The 20,118-nt window shown below is 35.0% G+C and overlaps 3 protein-coding genes and 1 long non-coding RNA gene across 8 annotated transcripts; 3 read left to right on the top strand and 1 right to left on the bottom strand.

Moving 5' to 3' along the window:
• The first annotated feature begins 4,211 nt into the window (after positions 1–4,211).
• LOC132186421 (dof zinc finger protein 1) lies at positions 4,212–6,181 on the top strand. Its single transcript, XM_059600396.2, has 2 exons — positions 4,212–4,385; positions 4,839–6,181. Exons 1-2 carry the CDS (start codon positions 4,362–4,364, stop codon positions 5,586–5,588), a joined length of 774 nt encoding a protein of 257 aa, XP_059456379.1. The 5' UTR covers positions 4,212–4,361; the 3' UTR covers positions 5,589–6,181.
• Positions 6,182–9,867: 3,686 nt separating this feature from the next.
• LOC132183823 (pentatricopeptide repeat-containing protein At5g16860-like) lies at positions 9,868–12,489 on the top strand. Its single transcript, XM_059597269.2, has one exon. It carries the CDS (start codon positions 9,955–9,957, stop codon positions 12,481–12,483), a length of 2,529 nt encoding a protein of 842 aa, XP_059453252.2. The 5' UTR covers positions 9,868–9,954; the 3' UTR covers positions 12,484–12,489.
• A 20-nt stretch (positions 12,490–12,509) lies between these two features.
• ISI1 (binding protein) lies at positions 12,510–15,867 on the bottom strand. Of its 2 annotated transcripts, none has more exons than XM_088513256.1 (5): positions 15,483–15,867; positions 14,949–15,145; positions 14,546–14,644; positions 14,026–14,099; positions 12,510–12,947 (listed from the first exon to the last, which is right to left on the bottom strand). In XM_088513256.1, the coding sequence occupies exons 1-5, from the start codon at positions 15,784–15,786 to the stop codon at positions 12,722–12,724; spliced, it is 900 nt and encodes a 299-aa protein (XP_088369382.1). In that variant the 5' UTR covers positions 15,787–15,867; the 3' UTR covers positions 12,510–12,721. The 2 variants fall into 2 exon arrangements, with proteins under 2 accessions (XP_088369382.1, XP_059453264.1); XM_059597281.2 differs by having other exon boundaries at positions 12,516–12,947; positions 14,940–15,145.
• Positions 15,868–16,005: 138 nt separating this feature from the next.
• LOC132183843 (uncharacterized) lies at positions 16,006–19,534 on the top strand. Of its 4 annotated transcripts, none has more exons than XR_015911433.1 (6): positions 16,006–16,362; positions 16,514–16,886; positions 17,025–17,090; positions 17,223–17,289; positions 17,410–17,500; positions 19,175–19,534. It is a non-coding gene; the product is annotated as an uncharacterized LOC132183843 (long non-coding RNA). The 4 variants fall into 4 exon arrangements; XR_015911431.1 differs by having other exon boundaries at positions 17,190–17,289; XR_015911432.1 differs by having other exon boundaries at positions 16,499–16,886; positions 17,190–17,289.
• Positions 19,535–20,118: the final 584 nt, after the last annotated feature.

Below are 20,118 nucleotides of genomic sequence, written 5' to 3'. Positions count from 1 at the left end.
ATTCGGCGAATAAATACCAAAAAAAAAAATTATTTTTTTAGAATAAATAAATAATTAGTCGATGTAGTTGGCCTAAATTACAAATTGCTTCATGTCATATTAAAGTAAAATCAATGGGCAAATAAAAACAAATTTTTAATAGAATTTGACTTCAGAAACTAAATTGTTTTTTTTAGAATATCTCAAAAACCGTATATTTGATTTTACTTTAATACGACATGAATAGTCATTGTAGTTGGCCTAAATTATTTATTTATTCCAAAAAAACATTTTTTTATTTATTTATTTGCCCATTGGTTTTTTTGTATTTTAAAAAAATTATTTGGTTTTTTTTTTTACAATTCTTTTATTATTTTATTTGTTAAAAAAATATGAACATTATAGAAATATAAAAAAAAAAAAAAAAGTGATTTTTTTAATACATTTTAATAATTTGAGGACTACCTTATTACCTTTTTTTTTTTTTTTTTTGTAAGATTCTAAACAAAACCTTATTACCTTTTAAGCATTAAAGAGTATAATGCAAACCGCCAATAGTTTAAAGGTCTTTTTTATATTTTTCTCAAAAATGAAAATAAATAAAAGGACATGGGTTTATGTCACGGTCCAGATGAGTGACGCAAACCGGCAAGGATCAAAACACGAAGTTCGAGACCCGTAATTAGGGTTTTAGTGACGTGTGACGCACCAGCGCCATGGCGTCAACGTACCCAAACTGCTTCAACACGTGACGCACTCAAGTAGAACCAATCATCAATCATCGGACGGTTGTGATAGATTCTCGAGCATGGCTGCACAAACGCACGCTCAGATTGATGTCGTGGGACCCAGACTCCCTCTCGTGGACCTAGATATGCTCACCCTGACATCACTCCACGTTTCGCTTCCTGATTGGATATGTTGAGGGGACATTCCATGATTCCCCATATGTTATGCCACGTTTACGCAGCCGGCTCGGAGTTCGAGGCTTCGACCCATTTTGGCTGAATCCTCATAGGACACAATTTTTGGATTAAATCGTTAATTAATTTTCAAAATTATCAATCCTCAGTCCCTGCCGACGCTGGAGCATATGAATTCTTTATTTTTTTCCCCCAAATTATAAACATTTTTTCTTTATTCTGCAAAATAAATCCAGCAGAACGAAGAGATAAATGAAAGAATAAGGGAATAAAGAATTAATAGAGTAATGGTATAAGTCTTTTTAGAGTCATCTCAAATGTAATGTGAGTTTTAAAATTACTATTAAATTTGAGATTTAATTTATTGACTTTTCTTAATAATTTTAAAAGACATCACATTTAAAATAACTCTAAAAAAACTTTAAAAAAATTTATAACATTACTATAATGAAGAGCAATTATATATATATATATATATTCAATTTATTAAATTTATATTATGGTAAGAAAAAAATAGAGTTGATAGATTGATACGTGTCCGTAGAGATGCATACAATAGTTTGCCCTTTACAGAGCACCACTCAGCAGCTTTGGAGGCAGTCATTGTCGACCATTTTTGTCGATGCCAAAATAGTGAAAATACCATCCACCCCACACCTCCCTACATGGATCCAACACGCAGTTGTTCTTGTCGCTTTCTTCAACCGTTACCCCTCTCTCTCTGATATTTTTTGATTAGACGTTTTTCTTTTGGATTGATCTTTTATAGAATTAATTAGTCCTTAAGGTTTAAAACACACAAAATCATTTATTAAGGTATGCATCTATTATTAAATCGGTCCTTGTTACATTTTGTATAAGGTGATGATCACGCACATTATATCCGATAGCAAATCATTTTTTTAATTTGTGCACCATTATCAATTTAAGTATTAGATTTGTTAGCGGGGAGCTATGACGTGTAGGTTAATCGTTAATAGTCATGTTATATCTAATAAAATTTTGACACAAGCACAAGTTGTTGAGTTAGCATCAATTATCTTCGTCATATCATTTACAAAATGTCATTTTCAATTAAAAATAAAAAGCCCCGAGAATCTAAGAAAAAGTTAAAAGAAAAAAGAGATAGATGATTAGGCATGGTCAAATCACTCTCAAAAACCGGTGACTCGGAACCACCTTTTTTTTTTTCTTTTTTTTTTCTTTTTAATGTGATATTTTAAATGATAAGACAAAATTAATAGATTAGCTCATTGATATATACACAAGTAAAAATTTTATTGAATATGACGTGTCATACTCATTGTTATAAACTATAGAGTCACTAACAAAATAAGAAATTTGATAACGGTGTGAACATATCTTAAAAGAGTGATTAATGCCTTTCAAAGCTTGAAAATTTTTATTTTGATAAAAGTTCCAACTACTATGAGCATTTTTTCTTCTCTTTTTCCAACAAGTACTACAAGAAGTTCTAACCCCGGATTAAGATCCACTAGATCTTAATCTGGAAAAAATGGGATTAAGCTCTAACCCCATCCCCATGTGCTAACTAGCGTTTTGTTAGCGTTAAAAATAAAATAATAATAATAAAAAAAAAGGTCGGAATGTTTTCTCATGTCAAGTTTGGGTCCTTTCTATAAAATTATGGGCTCATTTGGCAAATATTGCAGAAATTAAATGTTGGGATAGAAAATTTGTTATTACAAATTGCTTTGTAATTTTTTATTTTTTTATTTTACATATTCGCACAAAGGGGAAGAAAATTTGAACTAATGATCTTTGTTTCATAAGGCGTGATTCTCAGTCGATTGAGCTATCTATTAAGGACAAATTACTTTGTAATTAAATAACAGTAAATATAATTTCCCCAACAACAAAAAAAAAAATTCACTTTATCTGTTGGGAGCTCTACGGCCACCGAAGGTTCATTCAACTTCTAAACCGACCCACTTAAAAATTAAAAATTAAAAAACTCTAAACCGACCTACAATACACACTCTCTCTCTTTCTCTCTCTCCCCCCAACAAAGAAAATTGTATAAAAAAAGTTTGAAAAGAACGACAAGGGCAAGAATCATGTCTCTATTCTTCATTCCCTGGTCAGGAAAAGCTCACTAAAGTCCACTTTCATATGCACACAAAGAATAACATTGACTAACTGAAAATGAAAAATATAGTAATGTGACTTTTGCACTGCATGCGTCTAGACTCGGGTCGGGTACCCTTAATTTATTACATATTTTTATATTATATTTTTAGTGGTTTTTTTTTTTTTAATTTTTTTTTAATGTAAGTCACTTAAAAACATGTAAAGTGTGAAATTGGTGTGAAAAATACCTATTATTGGTAGTCTTTTTTTCGATAGAGATTCCGTTAATTTTGTATGTTGCTCAAATTTCTAGCAAATAAACAAAAAAGTCTCTATAGAACTTACTTGTTCTTAGGGACGGACCTAGGAAATTTTATGGAAGGGGGCAGTCAATTTTTTTTTTTTTTTTTTTTTTTCAATTCCTTTGAATTTTTTTATTAAAAAAAAAAAATTATTTTGGTTGTTTTTTATGAAATAAGAGCAAAAAAAAGTGAGCATTTGAAAGTAAGGACCAAAAATTAAAAAACTTAATGGGTATGGCCCAAAAAAATTAAGAATAAGGCCAAAAAATCTAAAAATAGGGCCAATTTTTTTTTTTTTGGAAGGGCCCAAATGACTAAACTTTACTTTTTATTTATTTATTTATTTATTTTACTTTTTTTTTTCCCCTTATTTGGGGTGGGGGGGGGACCAGGTTAAGGCCATGGTCCCCCCCTCCCTCTGTCTCTGCTTGTTCGAATAAATTTCGAATAGCACATCCACTTATTAAAGGCAAGTGTGATTTATAACGACTCTCTCATATTTATTGCTCAAATTGCTAACAATATGAGCATCAATTTTCTGAAATGTAAATCCCTTTTCATTCATGTTTTCATGGTTTTTTTTTTTAAAAAAAATATATATGAAGTATTTTCACATTAATTACATAAAGGTGAAAATCATTCTTGTGATTTTAAAAGTATTTTATGTTGGAATTGTTTGTTTTCATAAGAGAAAACAAAATTTTTTTGTTTAAAACATTATGAGAATAGACAAATTAGCTTATGTATTATAGATTTTGAGTAAATCCTTGGGTTTCATTACTAATCTAAGATCATCCACACCTATTAAAAAAAAAAAAAACTATTCCCTTAAAAACAAAAGATTTACAACATATGGAGTATGATTACAAAAGAGTGAAAATGACAAAACTAACCCCCTCTCTCTCACAGAGAGATATAGTTGGCCAACACATGGAACCACCACATATACCATTTCTCTAGCTAGTGGTTCCATCTTGCTTTAAGACAATCAGCTTGAAAAGCGGGTGATTTTTCATCTCCTGGAAGACCATAGCTTTTTCTGTTCTTTTTTTCTCCTTCGTAATCCATGGATACAGCTCAGTGGCCACAGGTAAAGAGACTTTTTCAAAAATCTTCCTGTATGAAATTATGAATTTTCTTCTGGGCATGGGGTTTTCAAAGCCAACAAAGAATATTTTTCAAAAATTTTCTTCTCTCTGATTGCTTGTTCTAAAAAGTGTTTACCTTTTTTTTTTCTTTTTTTTCTTCTTCTCTTCCTCTCTCTGATTGCTGTCTTCTAACATGTTTCATTTTGTTCTTGACAGTAGTAGTACTACTGCACTTTTTTCTTTCTTTTCTTTTTCTCCACCATCTGATAAAGCACCCAGAAAAAGTTAATATATAATTTGTTTTTATTGCTGGTGTAATCCTCAAAGTGTAAAGCAAAGCAGCCAGCTTCCTCGTTTTCTTTTTCTTGTTTGTTTCCTTCTAGTTTCTTTTTGTTTTGATCAACTTATGGCCTTTTCCTGTCCTTTGTTTTCTTTTTTGTTTTTTTCGATTTCAGGGAATTGGAGTTGTTAAACCCATGGAAGCTGGTAATAATTCAAGGCCTATGAGGGCAAGGCCACAAAAAGATCAAGCTTTGAATTGCCCAAGGTGCAATTCAACAAACACCAAGTTTTGTTACTATAATAACTATTCTCTCTCTCAGCCAAGATATTTCTGCAAGACTTGTAGAAGGTATTGGACTGAAGGTGGATCTTTGAGAAATGTTCCCGTTGGAGGTGGATCAAGGAAGAACAAGAGATCATCATCATCATCATCACCATCAAAGAAGCTTCCTGATCCAACCACTTTCCCTCACTCTGCATCTCAAAACCCTAAGATCCCTCAAGGCCAAGATCTTAACCTAGCTTACCCACCAAGCTTCCCTCACTCTGCTTCTCAAAACCCTAGCCCCTCCTCCACGTCATCTCAGCTCTCAGCTATGGAGCTGCTCAAGAGTACAGCTGGGATTACTTCAAGAGGGCTGAGTTCTTTCATGCCTATGCCCGTATCAGATTCCAGCTCAATATACTCAGCTGGGTTTCCTATGCAAGAATTCAAGCCAACTCTCAATTTTTCTCTTGAGGGTTTTGAAGGCAGCGGCTATGGGAGTTCTCTTCATGGAGTGCAAGAGAGTGGTACTGCAAGGCTCTTGTTTCCTATTGACGATTTGAAGCAGGTGCCATCCACAAGCGAATTTGAGCAGAATAGAGGGCAGGGAGATTCTGCAGCCTATTGGAATGGGATGTTAGGAGGAGGATCATGGTAAATAAGAGAAAGTGGATGGTGCTTTTTAATTTTTTTTTTTTTTTTCTTTCTTTTTGGTGGGGTGACTTGTTTTGAGTTAATCAAAACTAACAAATAGGGTACATGGGTTTCTGATATTTCTTTCTTTAGTTTTTTTTTTTTTTTTTTTTTTTTTTTTTTTTTTTTTTTTTTTTTGTACTTCTTTTGCTTTTGTCTTTCATTGCACTGTGATCAATGTGGATGTTTGAAGCTTTATTTTAGGCTGGCTTCAAAAGGGTGTGTCAAAACTGTCACGGGAAGCTGTGTAACGGATAGAACAAGAGGCCTAGAATAAACGATTGAGATATATGTCTTTTTAGGGCTTCATTCAAGAAGAGAAACCTTGATGATGATCTTGTTCCAATGTTTCTTCTACCACAGCAAAGGTTTCAGTGTATCATGTTCTTGATGATGATGGTGATGATCTTGCTACAAAATTAATAATGTTCTATGATGTTTTAGGTAGCAAGAGCTAGTTATATATTTATATATTCTAAAGTATGTACGGAACTTATTGAACAAATGACTTATATATTAATTTTGTTTATTTTTAATTACACTGGGATTTTGTGGCTTGATTTTATGGGTAATTAATTATATAGATATATATGGATTTATTCATTTCCATGGACTTAAAGTGAGATGGAATGATGGCTGTCAATCCTTTACAGCAAAAGTTCCCTCCCCTCTCTCTCTCTCTCTCTTTTCCTTTTTCTCTTTTTCTCTTTTTGCTTGCCAACAGGTCAGAAATGTCAGGTCTTTTCTCAGCACTATCTGGGTCGTAGAGATTCTTCCGCCCATTAAAGCACCTTCACGAAGCAATTTGATGGATGCGAAGAACTACCAGAATGACTAGGTAATATGCATGACACATTTACTATTTCTTCACATGCCATACCACTTCAAAACCCATAAAAGGGTAGAAAGAAAAAAATAATTATATGAAACTGATTAAAAAATACCCTTTTCTTTAAAAATCATATATATTGAGAAACTAAAACTATTTTTCTGTTCAAAATCAATTCTTTTTGTAGCCACTAACACTCACTCATTTGCTCCATTTCCATATTCTCCTTCTTTGTCACTATTTAAAGACAAAGAAGCCCTAGAGCTTGACTGGCATTTCCCCTCTCTCTTTGGGTCCCGCAGACATTCCTCTTCGTTAGCGTGCTGTGGAAACTCCTCCACTGACCACTCCCCAAAATCCTCCATAAAATAGACCCTCCATTTTTTTTTTCTTCTATATAGTATTACATAGCTAGTGCATTGAACCTCTCACTCATATGATATATATATATATATATATCCTTATTGTTTTTGTCCAAGGTGTTTAGCACTAGGGTTTTAATAAAGTGGGTGATGGATGGGGGCACCACATCATCATGGAGGTCCTTTTCTTTCCAAACGTAGTTATCTACGCCATTACTCTCCCTTTGAATATTTTTCTTTTGCCTCCTTCAAATTTGTCAATGAGATGGTGAAACATTTATAACTTTCCCTTAACCTCACCTCCTAGTGTCGGCGATTATTAGAGTCAATAATTACGGTTCACAGCCATGGGATGCCATTGCCTGATGCCTCCCATCACCATGTATGTGATTGGACTAAAAAGAGTATGTAAGCTTAACATTTTTTTACTGCAATATATGAGCATAGTTTTATAGTTTTATATGGGGAGATAATTTGTGTTCACATATTAAGTTTAGGTTGCATTGAGATATGAATATAAAATTATATATATCAATTTTAGTTCGATTCATTTAATTGAACGGATCAAATCTTTCAACCCTAATTAACTTGTTAATTTCGTGTCAGACCTTGTCAAAAATTATTAGCTATAAATTTCATGTGTTGGGTTTAAGCTTTGTTTAGGCATATGTACTTGACATTTATTAAACGAGTCAAACTGTGTAATTTTAAGTTGTTAATTTTATGTTAAATTTGTCGGACATGTCAATAGTTGCCTGCACTAGTTTTATGTCTATAATTTTTAGATAAATTATCCAATTTTTTCTTCGTCAAGCCATTGATTCCTATAATTGTTGTTATATTGTTACTTGTACATGCATGCAATGTGTTTGCATCGAGGGAAATAGAAACTAGAAAGAACAGATTTAAGTGGGTCAATTTTTTGAGGTAATTTACAATTTATCTTTACATGGTTAGTTTAATTATTTTTTTCTCCCTCGAGTTTTTTAAAGTTACAGTAAATGTTGTATTTGGTTTAAATTAATATATTTTATTGAATCAATCAATCAAAAGATGTGTCACATTGTCATCTGCGTGACGCCTTATTTGGAGACTTTGGCAGTGATATTGTCTGAAGGCGATCTTGGTGATATGCAGATTCCAGATGAAAGTCAAATCAATTATGAAAGAAGAAAAAGAAAAGCATTAATTATGCGTAATTAAGGTGCAAAATAGATAGGGAGATGGCATTAATAATCCATCCCTTTAATCTGAGGATCTCTTCTCATAAGCACCGGTACGATATATGTTATGTTAAATCACTGATAAGAGAGGGTGATTTAATTAATTAATACTTTAACAAAATTAACAATAACACAACCTCTTTTTTTTCTACACGTTTCTCTTCTTTTCCATCCAATGCCAAACAATACAAGGTACTATATAAATAATAGACTTCATTTTCATTCTCGTCAATTTTCTTCTTTCACTTGGAATATGTCACGAGAATTCTTAGCCCTGCAAAACGATGGCAAACGAACTTTTCTAATCATTATAAATTATAATCATGTGTATGTATAAATTCTGGGTCATCATCTTTTTGCAAGTGGGTTTTTAGCGGTGAGTTTGACATAAAGCTCGTATATTTTGGTGTTAGAGTCGATCACCAAATCAAGTATAGGATTATACGCAACTCGCCAGTATGAAATCGAATGAGTTGCAACGTTGTAGTCGAGTCACAGAGGAGGCAGCTTATGGGTTGAATTAAAAAGTCTTGCTACGATGTTTAAGTATAGTGATGAGTCATTGAATATTGATAGGTGAGTTAAACTACCAAAAGAGAAAATGTTTATTATCGGGTCAGTGTTGATAGAGTACGCCACTAAGAACGTCAGCTATGGAGTGTGATGATATGTTACCGTTCTAAATGTTCTACATGACTTGAGTGTAATATTAACAGTGTTTATATAAACTCCTAGGCATATACTCTCCTCTTGCAAGTCGGTTTTCAATAATGAGTTATACTAATTAAAATTTATATCACACCTTTCAATAGTATATTTATGACGTGTTTTCTAGGTTTCCATTTAGGACTAGAATGGCAAATATTTGAAGGTTGCAAAACAATCTATTGCTAGTAGTAAAAGATGTTCATGGGGAATTCGTCCTACCAACTTAAGGGACAAAAATTTTCTTTAAATTGATCTTCCAACTCATTTTATTAAATTGTCATGTATCTTTTGGGCATTGAAGAAATATATGTTTTTTTTTAACAACATTATCAGAGTTTCTCTCATGCTTAGGCATATGTCTTAATTTTACTAGACATGCCATGCTATCACTACTAAAAATTTAAAAGAAGATGAACATAAGGATTTATTTGATAATAATGCAAATTTTAGGGAGTGTTTATGCTTTTTTAACCTTAGAGAACGAGTTAGTGATCTGTCTGAAATGAGTTATTTTGTCTAAGCTTATTTTAGCTTAATTTATGTATGTCCTATAATTTTCTTTTTGTTTTATGAATGCTAGTTTGTTAAAAAAAAAAAAAAACTTAGAGAACGATTTGGTTAAAAGTCATACGTTAGAGACCACTGAAGAATTGAATAGGTGTAACAATTTGTTTTTGCGTGTCGATGCATAAGTATAAAACTATATAAGTCAATCATAATTCGACATATTTAATTAAATAAATAAAATTCATCAACCATAATTAATTAATTTTATTTTGGGTTCTTATCGAATTCGCATATCTACTTAAAAGTGAGTAGAGATTTACGACTGCCAAATTTTGGCAGCCAAGCGTCGGCCATTTTTTTTTAAAAAAAAAATTAATTTTCTTTTTAATTGAAGAGGAAAAAGGTTACAAGGAAATTATGGATAACTGAATTTAAGGCATTAACACTAAATTTAGGATCATCAATTTTTTTTTGTTTTTTTGTTTTTTATATCTTTTTTCTGTTCTTTATTTTTTAGAGGCAGCCGCAAAGACGGACTCCTTAAAAGTTGCCCAACTGAAACCGTCTATATTCATTAGGGATGAAATTGGACATTGAAAATTGCTGACACGACAATTTTTCATTCTAAGAATAATAGTCGGCTGTTGCCTAATATAGTCCTTGTACATCAAAGCACTAGCTCACTTCACATTCCCAGCCGAAATGCCTCCTCGAGTTTTAGAACCCATCACTCACTCACCACGACCACCACGACCACCACCACTTGCCCATAATGGACCTAACAAACCCAATAGCCTCTCCCTTCAGGGTCCTAAAACAACCCACCATTCCATGCACATTTCTCTGCGGACGGAGCAACCCTTGGATTCAAGCACATATGCCTCAATTCTTGAATCTTGTAAATGCCCAAGTTTTGGGAAGCAGATACATGCCCACGCAATTAAATCTGGGTTTCATGGTCATGAATTTATAGAAACCAAGTTGCTCCAAATGTACGGGAGATGTGGCTGTTTGGAATATGCGAATTTGTTGTTTGAAACAATGCCGCTTAGAAACTTGTATTCTTGGACTGCCATTCTCAGCTTGCATGTGGATCAAGGGCTCTTTGAGGAAGCTGTTTTTCTCTTTCAAGAATTACAATTAGTAGATGTTGGGTTGGAGTTTTTCGTGTTTCCAGTAGCCTTTAAGATTTGTAGCGGTCTTGGGATGGTAGAACTTGGAAGACAGTTACACGGGCTTGTGGTGAAGTATCAGTTTGCTTCAAATATATATGTGGCTAATGCTCTGATAGATATGTATGGAAAATGTAAAAGCTTAGATGATGCTAAGAAGGTTTTAGCAAAGATGCCCAAAAAGGACTGTGTTTCATGGAATTCTATTGTCACGGCTTGCGCTGCCAATGAGATGGTTTATGAGGCGTTGGGGTTTCTGGAAAGAATGTCTTTGGATAATTCGATGCCCAATCTTGTTTCTTGGAGTGCAGTTATTGGAGGGTTTTCGCAGAATGGTTATGATGAAGAAGCCATTGAGCTGCTTTACAGAATGCAAGCAGCAGGATTTGAACCAAATGCGCGAACCCTAGCAAGCGTTCTTCCTGCTTGTGCTAGACTAGAAAAACTAAGCCTTGGCAAGGAACTCCATGGGTATATTACAAGACACGGGTTTATGTCTAACCCTATTGCTGTGAATGGACTAGTTGACATGTATAGGAGGTGTGCTGATATGGGGAGTGCTTTCAAGATATTTTCAAAGTTTTCAATGAAAAATGCTGTCTCATACAATACAATGATTGTTGGGTACTGCGAGAATGGTGATATCTCCAAGGCCAAGGAGCTGTTTGATCAGATGGAGCTGGCTGGCATTGGGAAGGATATAATTTCATGGAACTCGATGATTTCTGGATATGTAGATAGCTTCATGTTTGATGAAGCTTTGAGCATGTTTCTAGATTTACTGATGGAAGGGTTTGAACCTGATTCGTTTACTCTAGGAAGCGCTCTTAGTGCTTGTGCTGATCTGGCTTCTTTGAGACAAGGGAGGGAAGTACACTCTGTTGCCATTGTTAGAGGTCTGCAATCTAACATCTTTGTCGGTGGAGCTTTGGTAGAAATGTACTGTAAATGCCAAGACTTAGAGGCAGCTCAAATGGCTTTTGATGAAGTAGGTGAAAGGGATACAGCAACTTGGAATGCTTTAATCTCTGGCTATGCATACTGCAATAAGAACGAACATATTCAAGATCTTATTCAGAAGATGAAAGGAGATGGGTTTGAGCCAAATGTGTATACATGGAACGGCATTATTTCTGGGCATGTCGAAAATGACCATTATGATTTAGCCATGAAATTGTTCACTGAAATGCAGACTTCAAATTTGAAGCCTGATATATACACAATTGGAATAATTTTACCAGCATGCTCGAGGTTGGCAACGATTGAGCGAGGTAAGCAGGTGCATGCACATTCAATCAGATGTTGTTATGACTCGGACATCCACATCGGAGCAGCGCTTTTGGACATGTATGCGAAATGTGGAAGTATAAAGCATGCGTTGCTGTCTTATAACAGGATCAAGAACCCTAATTTGGTTTCTCATAATGCCATGCTTACAGCATATGCCATGCATGGACATGGAGAGGAGGGAATTGCATTGTTTCGTAGAATGTTGGAGGATGGTTTTAAACCAGACCATGTGACTTTTCTATCAGTTCTCTCATCATGTGTCCACGCCGGATCACTCGGAACAAGTCATGAATTCTTTGATATGATGGGATATTATAATGTGAAACCCACACTGAAACACTATACATGTATGGTTGATCTCTTAAGTCGTGCAGACCGGCTAATGGAAGCTTATGAACTTACTAAGAAAATTCCAACCGAACCTGATGCAGTATTGTGGAGTGCTTTGCTTGGAGGATGTGTTGTCTGGGGCAATGTTGCATTAGGAGAAGTGGCAGCAGAACGGCTCATAGAGTTGGAACCACAAAATACTGCGAACCATGTTCTGTTAGCAAACTTATATGCTTATGCAGGGAGATGGGATGATGTAGCTAAAACAAGACAGATGATGAAGGGTAGAGGAATGCAGAAGAGCCCGGGATGCAGTTGGATTGAAGATAAAAATGAGGTTCATGTTTTTCTTGCAAATGATAAATCACACAAGCAAGCAGAGGAGATATATTCTACTTTGAATAATTTGATTATTCACATGAAAAGAGGGCCACAATAACAAGACATTGGAGCTGCATGTTATATTGTACATAATGTAAGAGTATAGTTTCTGAAGATAACTTTTCGAAACATTCTTCCTTGATTAGCCTTTGACCAAATACCAAAACAAGTTATAGATACAGAGGAAAAGAAAAATGGCCAACAATGGGGCCTTTTCTATTTGTATCTTCTAGACAACAGATGGACATGACTAGGAACACCCAACATTGTCAAAAGCAATATTCCTACGTTAAGATTCAGTAGAGGTCGAGTGACTCAAGCACCCTACGAGCCTGGATGTGCAACGCCGTCAGTCTTTCCTTGGGATCAAGTGTTGAGCCAAATTGACTGGCTGCCCATATCAAGGAGGCAGATTTCTCTCCAAGAAGTCGCCTTACGTCCTCGTGTATGGCTGCCAAGGGAGGCCTTTCTCTCCCATTCACATGCCCTATGAGTAGCAACAGGAACTCACCACATTTCAACCTGATCACATGAAGAAGACGTTTCTTATCACCATGTTTTGTAAGAACTATCACAGCCAGACAAAAAGGAAGAGAGGGGATGGGGGTTTAGGGAAAAGAGATATTATTAAGAAATCGGGACCAGTATATCATATCCTACCAATATGTCAATAGGCACAAGCACCAGTCTTAATGATGACAGTTTCCTCCTACATAGCTTACCTAATCAAATTAACTAGGGTATCCAGTATAAATGGATAAAGCTCACAACAAAAATGGCAGTCTAGGAAAAGAAGGCAGCAAGCACTGCAAGCCAGAAATCATGTAGCTATGTTTGAAAAGGTGCTGTAAAGAATTTGTTGCAAGGACTTCAAAGGTTACTCTAGTATAATTGAAAAGAAACTTGCAAATAATTGGAACTTTCTTTGGCTAAACATCCCATTTCGTCCTATTTAAGTTCTGACTGACAGCTCCACTTTTCATATTGTGAAAACAACATATGCTAACATAGAATTAAAGAGACAGAGTTGGTCTCTCTAAATTTATCTCCTCTAAGCTCACTTATTAGATTACAAATCTAATGCCATACAATCATTTGGAAAGAAAAACCGAAGAAAAGAAAAAAATGGTTACAAAAAGGACCAATTCCAAAGATCTCTAAACCATTAAGGTTACAATGGAGGGTCAGATTTTTGAGTTGGAAGGATAAGAAAGACACCTTGACCACAACCACTCTCAGAGAAGAAAAGGAAAGGGGGCATTGAGCTTCATAAGGGGAGATAAGGGGAAAGAGAAAAACATATTGAACTTCTTATATAAAGTGAAAATCTCTCAACATGTTTGTAGTACGTTTTGGGGGCTAGCATTAGAAAGACCTTTAAGTTGAGAAAATTCTTCTTATCCACCATTGTTCCATGGTAATATTTCATACCAGCAGGCCAGCTACTAAGATGTTACTGTATTTGACAAATGCAAACATATAACGTGGAGACATGGACTATAAGGAAAGTAAAAGAGATTTGTTATTGCCATCAGAGAGGAACTGCATCACATTTCATAATGGAGATTAATGTTAGATAAAATTCAACCGCTTCCTATACCTGAGATTCTCATCCCCTTGTTTGTCTCTTATGAGCTCTGCAACTTCCTCAATACCATTATATGCTTCAAAATCCTAGTAAATAAGGACCAGAGCATACACAAATGTTAAAAGAGATATACAGAAAACTTCATCACACACAAAAGTCAATTAGAAATGTCATAAGGATTCTTTGGCTTCAAGATCCAGAGAAAGTCTACCCTAATAAGCATCCAGAGTGAAAGATCTATGCTCTTTGGCCAATTGGTCAAATCTTATCGGCCCCATTCTAGAAACTCATCTCCACTCTTGAGCATACTAAAATGAATATTAAGGCCATACAACCATAGGTAGAAGTAACAAAATACTAATTGCACCTTGATTAACTGAAATGGAAATATATATAACAAAAGGGTACTATTAACTATAGTCAGAAACCAGCTAGAAAGAAAAAATGTCATTGTTTGGCCAATATATTTTAAAATAGAATAACAAAAAGTCTAATCCACAAATAATGGACAGCCAAAGAAGAGTCAAAATACCATTTGATTGGCTGATGAATCCAACATTATCGAGACTAAAGCATCTAAGCATGCGCCTTGCTCGAGTACTCCACGAGTCGATAATATGTTCATTAAAACCTGCATAATAGAAAACTAGTTCTAAGTCTGAATCAATAAAAGGTAGGGGGAATCCATTGTTTCATGCTACAAATAAACAAGGAAATAGGAGAACTTTCATGTGGCAAATTCCATGTGGGGCACGGTTCATTTGCGTCGTGATCAACATGAAACTCACACGGCTATATCATTCTTGACATAACGTTTTTGTTTGAATTTCACATTACATCTCATACATCATGCAATTGCTAACAACAAAACATCAAGTTAAGGGACAAGATAATAGAAGCACATGGCAAGGCTATGTAGAAGATACCGGAATTGCCTTATGGTGATGGGCCAAAGTTGTGCTTTCACTATGGAGCAGACAGCAACCTTCCAAGACACGAAGCGCGAGCGCGACTTCGGCATCGGTTGAGGGGCTTGTTATCTTCAAAGGCTCTACCCCAAATATATGATCCAAATTCTCTACAGTCTCATCCTCTGGTTCTTTCAGTGAATGTTGAAAGAGTGCCGGAACCACTATTTCATCGTAAACCAGCATTAGCTATCTAAGTTCAAACTCACTCACTCACTCACTCACTCAACCACAAACAACTAAATTAAAAAGAAAAGAAGCACGCTTACATTTCAGCAATCTAATCTAATTAGATGACACAATGTGATTCAATCTTAATATCCCTAATTTTTGTTACTAGCAAAAAACACGTCGTCGTTTGGAATTAGAGTTGGAAAGAAGCTTCAATTCATCAAATCTAATTCAAACTTAGAATCCCTAATTTTTGCTACTAGCAAGTAAGGAACAAACACAACACGTGGTCGTTTTAAGATAAAGTTCTAAGCTTTTGAACAAGGAAACCTTGGAGCTCAGAGAGGGACTGGGTCTGGCAAAAGAGCTGGATGGTAGAGTCGGACTCGGCAACCGATCGGAGAAACTTGAGGAGGCTGCGGAGGCCGCGCACGCGCAGGAACGAGAACTCGGCGCGGGCGTCTCGGAGCCCCGTTTTCAGCGCCAGCGTCACCTCCCTGTACACTCTCTGCCGGTTCAGCGAGTTCACTAGCTCCTGCACCGCGGTCGCCGCCGGAGCCTGCTCTGCCTCAGACTCCGGCGACGCCTTCGCCGCTGCCACTCCCTCCGCCCACAGCGCCTTCTTCAAGTACATCTCTCTCTCTCTCTCTCTCTCTCTCTAATTGCCTCTCAAGAAAATAGAAATGGCTGGCTTATGTTGACTGCGGTAGCTCAAAACGTCGCGTTTCAAATACGTTACAATAAAACGACGAGTTTCGTGTCCGATATATTTCTGCTGAACTCCCCATGAAGCTTTCCCTAATTAACCAAAAAAAAAATCTTATGTTAAATAATAATAAAAAAATAATAAATTCTAAAACTTGAAAGGATGTAACCTATTGCTAATGCTAGGTATTATTGGAACCGCTTGCAACATAACTTATTTTTTGTGAGTCCTTTGGAAGGGGCTATAGACTATTGAAGAATACAGGAAAGCCAATGCTAAGGAGGGAGAGCAAGTAATAAATCAAATGGAGATTGAAAAATCCCCAACCGGAAATCCAAAAGGTGAAGTAGGATGTGGCAATAAACGAATAGGCATTGGTGTTATTGTGTAGGATCATGCGGGATCAAGAGGAATGTGTCGCTGAAGGTTAAGGGGACAAAAATCAATTCCCCTCTTCCTTTCTATGTCTCTGAAGAGAGAAGCACGAAATCTCTCAACTATAAGGTTTATTTTTCTCTTAGATTTTGGTTATTCGTTATTCCTTCTTTTTTCTTTTGCTTTTCAGATTAATATGAGATGTTTCTTTATTTAATTGCTGCTTTTGTTTTTGATTTTTTTTGCTTTGAATTGGTTCTTATAGCTGAGAGAAATGCAGGAATGTTGAATGAATTTCGGTATGAGAATGGCGGACGAGGTGGTTCTGCTGGATACCTTCAGCATGTTTGGGATGAGGGTGAGGATCGCGCCTAAGAAGAGCATCAAGTACGAGTACAAAGAGGAGAACCGGAGGAACAAGAGCGAGCTGCTTCTCAAGATGAGCCCGATTCACGAGAAGATCCCAGTTCTCATCCACAACGGGAAGCCGGTCTGTGAGTCCCTCATCATCGTTTAGGGTTCGGGTTAGGATTGGTGATGGAAGGGAGGCGCCGAGGCGGATAATCGCTGAGCTGGCTGCTGTTGATTTGATGATAACAGTCTTTTTTATTGCTTCCTTCACCTTTCAAATATGCGTTTTTGCTTCTGATGTGGTGAGTGTTAACATTTGCCTAAATTTATAAATTTTCTTTTCCTTCTTTATCTTCTTTTTTTTCTTTTTTTTCTTTTTTTGTTCATTTTTTTAATGTTATGATCCTGTAACCGGAGAGTATTTGGTGGCTACTGAACAGATCTATTAGGAGCAATTTGATGAATCATTCAAGGAGCTGGGTTGTGTCTCAGGGATGGCTATAAAGGTATAGAGTACCATATCAGTTATTCTAAGTATGTTTTAATTTGCATCTTTAGATGCCTTATCCTGTATTATGTTGATAAATGTTCCTTCTTTTTTGAAGATGGTTTTTGTTGATGGTTTTGCAAGGAATTAGTTGAACTTCACGTCCTTTTTTATTTCCCTAAAGATGATTTTCTCATTGTTTGTTGAAGTTCTGAAAGGTTATACTTTATTTTTCAAAATCATTATTGCTTTTCATTGCCAATGCTATTCAGCACTATATTGGTTAAATATTGCCTTAAAGGCTCCTAAATTTATTTGATTCTATATACCTGTTGCAGGGTAAATTGGTCCTCTCCCAGTTGCCGAAAATATATATTGGAAAAGTAAGTTGAAGTGACATGGGAATTACAATTGGAGAAATTCAAGAGGGTAAGTATGTTCATAGCTTAGAAAATTATTGAAAATAGCGTCAGTTGTAGTATTGTGTTGTTTGCTTGATCATTTGCTTGCAACCTATGTAATACTAAGTTTTAAAGGCTCTTCTCAAATAATTATCGTCATTTTCATTGACAAATTCTTTTATATAGGTTCTTTTATGTAGTTCAAAGCCAAGAAGCTAACATTTTCCTCCTTCGATAACCTGCTGGCTAATTCTGGCAAACCTGTACTGGTTGACTTTTATGCCACTTGTTTGTTTCTTCCCTACTTATGTTTATTTTTTCTCTTCCTATCTTTTTTCAGATTCTGCTAACAGCTATGATGTCTGACTATTTTGTAAGCCTATGTTATCACCTTAAGCCATAACGTACGGGATCATCTTGCTGAAAAACTTTATAAGAATTTTATCGTAATTGTCTAGAGTTATGTTTGTCTTGTAAGTAATCTTTCATTCGTGAAGCAAATTCGTATTGTTCACCTTATACCCTATTGAGAGGGGTGGGGCCTTTAGTTTAGGAATAATTCCATGTCCTTGGTAATCTCTAGAATAACAAAATTGAGCAGGATAATATTTAAATTTAATCGGAAGACTGAGTAACCCTAGGTATGGTTTGCATATGGTCTTTGTCAATTCATGGATCCCATCCTCAACGAAGTCAGTACTCAGCTGGAGGATAAAATATAGGTGGTGATAATTGACACTAAGAAGTATCCTAGCATTGATGATAAATACAAAATAGAAGCGTTACCTACATTCATCATATTTAAGGACAAAACCTTATGATTGAATTTGCAGCTCTCTTGCTCTTGTGTGGAATCCAACTGTATGCCTCTAAATGTTTTTGCTTACGAAAGTAATCAATAAGCCCAATCTTAGACTTGTAGAAGGACCTCTGCCCTCTCTGACTTGTCTTGGATTGTACAAATTTTTTGGTTTTAACGTGTCTCATTTATGTTAAGTAACTGGTTCTCATGAGAGATTTTAATTGTGTAACATTTTTTTTGTCAACTATGAAGTCAGTTATAATCTCCTCTAAACTTTTAATTTCAGAAATCAACCCCCTAGACTATGGGATCAATTGTTGTGTGTAGTTTTTCCCGTACTAATCCTTGGTGAGGCATTCATTATATGCCAAATAGAATTTATGTAGGTTCAAAGATATATCAGGATACTAGCAAAGGCTCTTGCCAAACATTTTGGTGCTAGATTGTTGATTGTTGATTATCTTTTGTTGCCTGGTTTTAGCTTCTTTAATGTCTAAATCTTTTTTTTCTTTTAAAGTAGAAATTTATCTTTGTTTTCTAGGAATTTTATTACTATCTTCTAAGCTACAAATTTCTTCCAACACAACAATTGTTATCATATTTTGGTTAACATAAGCCTTAGGTTGAACTGCAGATTTCCAGTTTTGCAAGCATCTTAATACAAGTTTGCTCAATTACTGTTTAGGCAGTACTTATCAAAAAGAAAAAAAAGAAAAAAAGGTGAATGATTGCTTGCTCAATTGCATGAGAGCAAGGTTGTTCAATTAATTGCATAAGTTAAATATGTGTGTGATTCCTTTTCCTTTAAACTGATGGTAGAGTTCTTTTGTTTTTCTGTTTTTGTTGATCCATTTTTATCCAAAATATAAGGTTATCATAATTTTACTTTACTGGTAATAGGATGGCATCACAGATATGGAAAGCACTGCAAAGCTTTCTTCTGATCACGAGTTCATTATCCAGCTTGGAGTTGTCGCTTGAAGTTCACGAAGGACTAAGTCATAGATTTAATATTACTGGTTCATGACGCACCAAATGAAAATGAATAAATTTATGATTTCAGAATGAGGTTGGAAAGTGGTATCACTTATGTAAGAATTTAAATGTGCTCATGTAAGGATTTAGATATTAAATTTTGCTAGAAATGATTTTTATATATGACATTGAGTTTTTAATGTTAAATATTGCATAGATATATTTTTTACCATCAAACACAGGGAATCAAGCACGTGCCTTCCCACTAGTAGCGTTAAAAATACAATTCATGTGAATGGGGTTTGGTGTTACAGTAAAAAAAAAAAAAAAAAAAAACAGAAATTACTTTTGTTAAAAAAAAAAAAAAAAAAAAAGAATAATTAGGGTCGAATAGAAAAAATATGAATATATATATGCGGTAGTGCATTGAAGCCAGTCCCACTAAAGAATATAATTATAAAACAATTCAAATTTATTAATTGTAATATTTATATAGAAAGGAAATCTATTGAGAAAAACGTACACAAACAACATTAAGCAATTAATGCTACAAAACAAAATAAAGGTATTAAATAAAAATTCAAGAAGAAAAATTAGGATAATTTGAAAAATAAAATAAAATCAAGACAAATATTACTATAGTTTCAGAGACATTGTTTTTCGAACAGTTTGTGTAAATATTGTAGCTATCCCTTGAGATGCTCAATATTGGAATAACTGCATGTCAGAGGCGTTCGGGAGAACAGAGTGAGGAGAGAGGTATGAGAAAGAAGTTTGCTTTAAAAAAAAAAAACTAAACGCTTATTTTACACTTAAACATGGCCATTGTCAGCATAAAAGAGCGCCACATGTCACGATATTAGCCTCTC

Source organism: Corylus avellana, chromosome 2 (genome assembly GCF_965113065.1).
Source record: "Corylus avellana chromosome 2, dhCorAvel1.hap1.2, whole genome shotgun sequence".
In the NCBI taxonomy this organism is placed as follows: Eukaryota; Viridiplantae; Streptophyta; class Magnoliopsida; order Fagales; family Betulaceae; genus Corylus; species Corylus avellana.
Note: the sequence above shows the minus strand (reverse complement) of the source record. Positions and strands in the feature narration are given on the sequence as shown.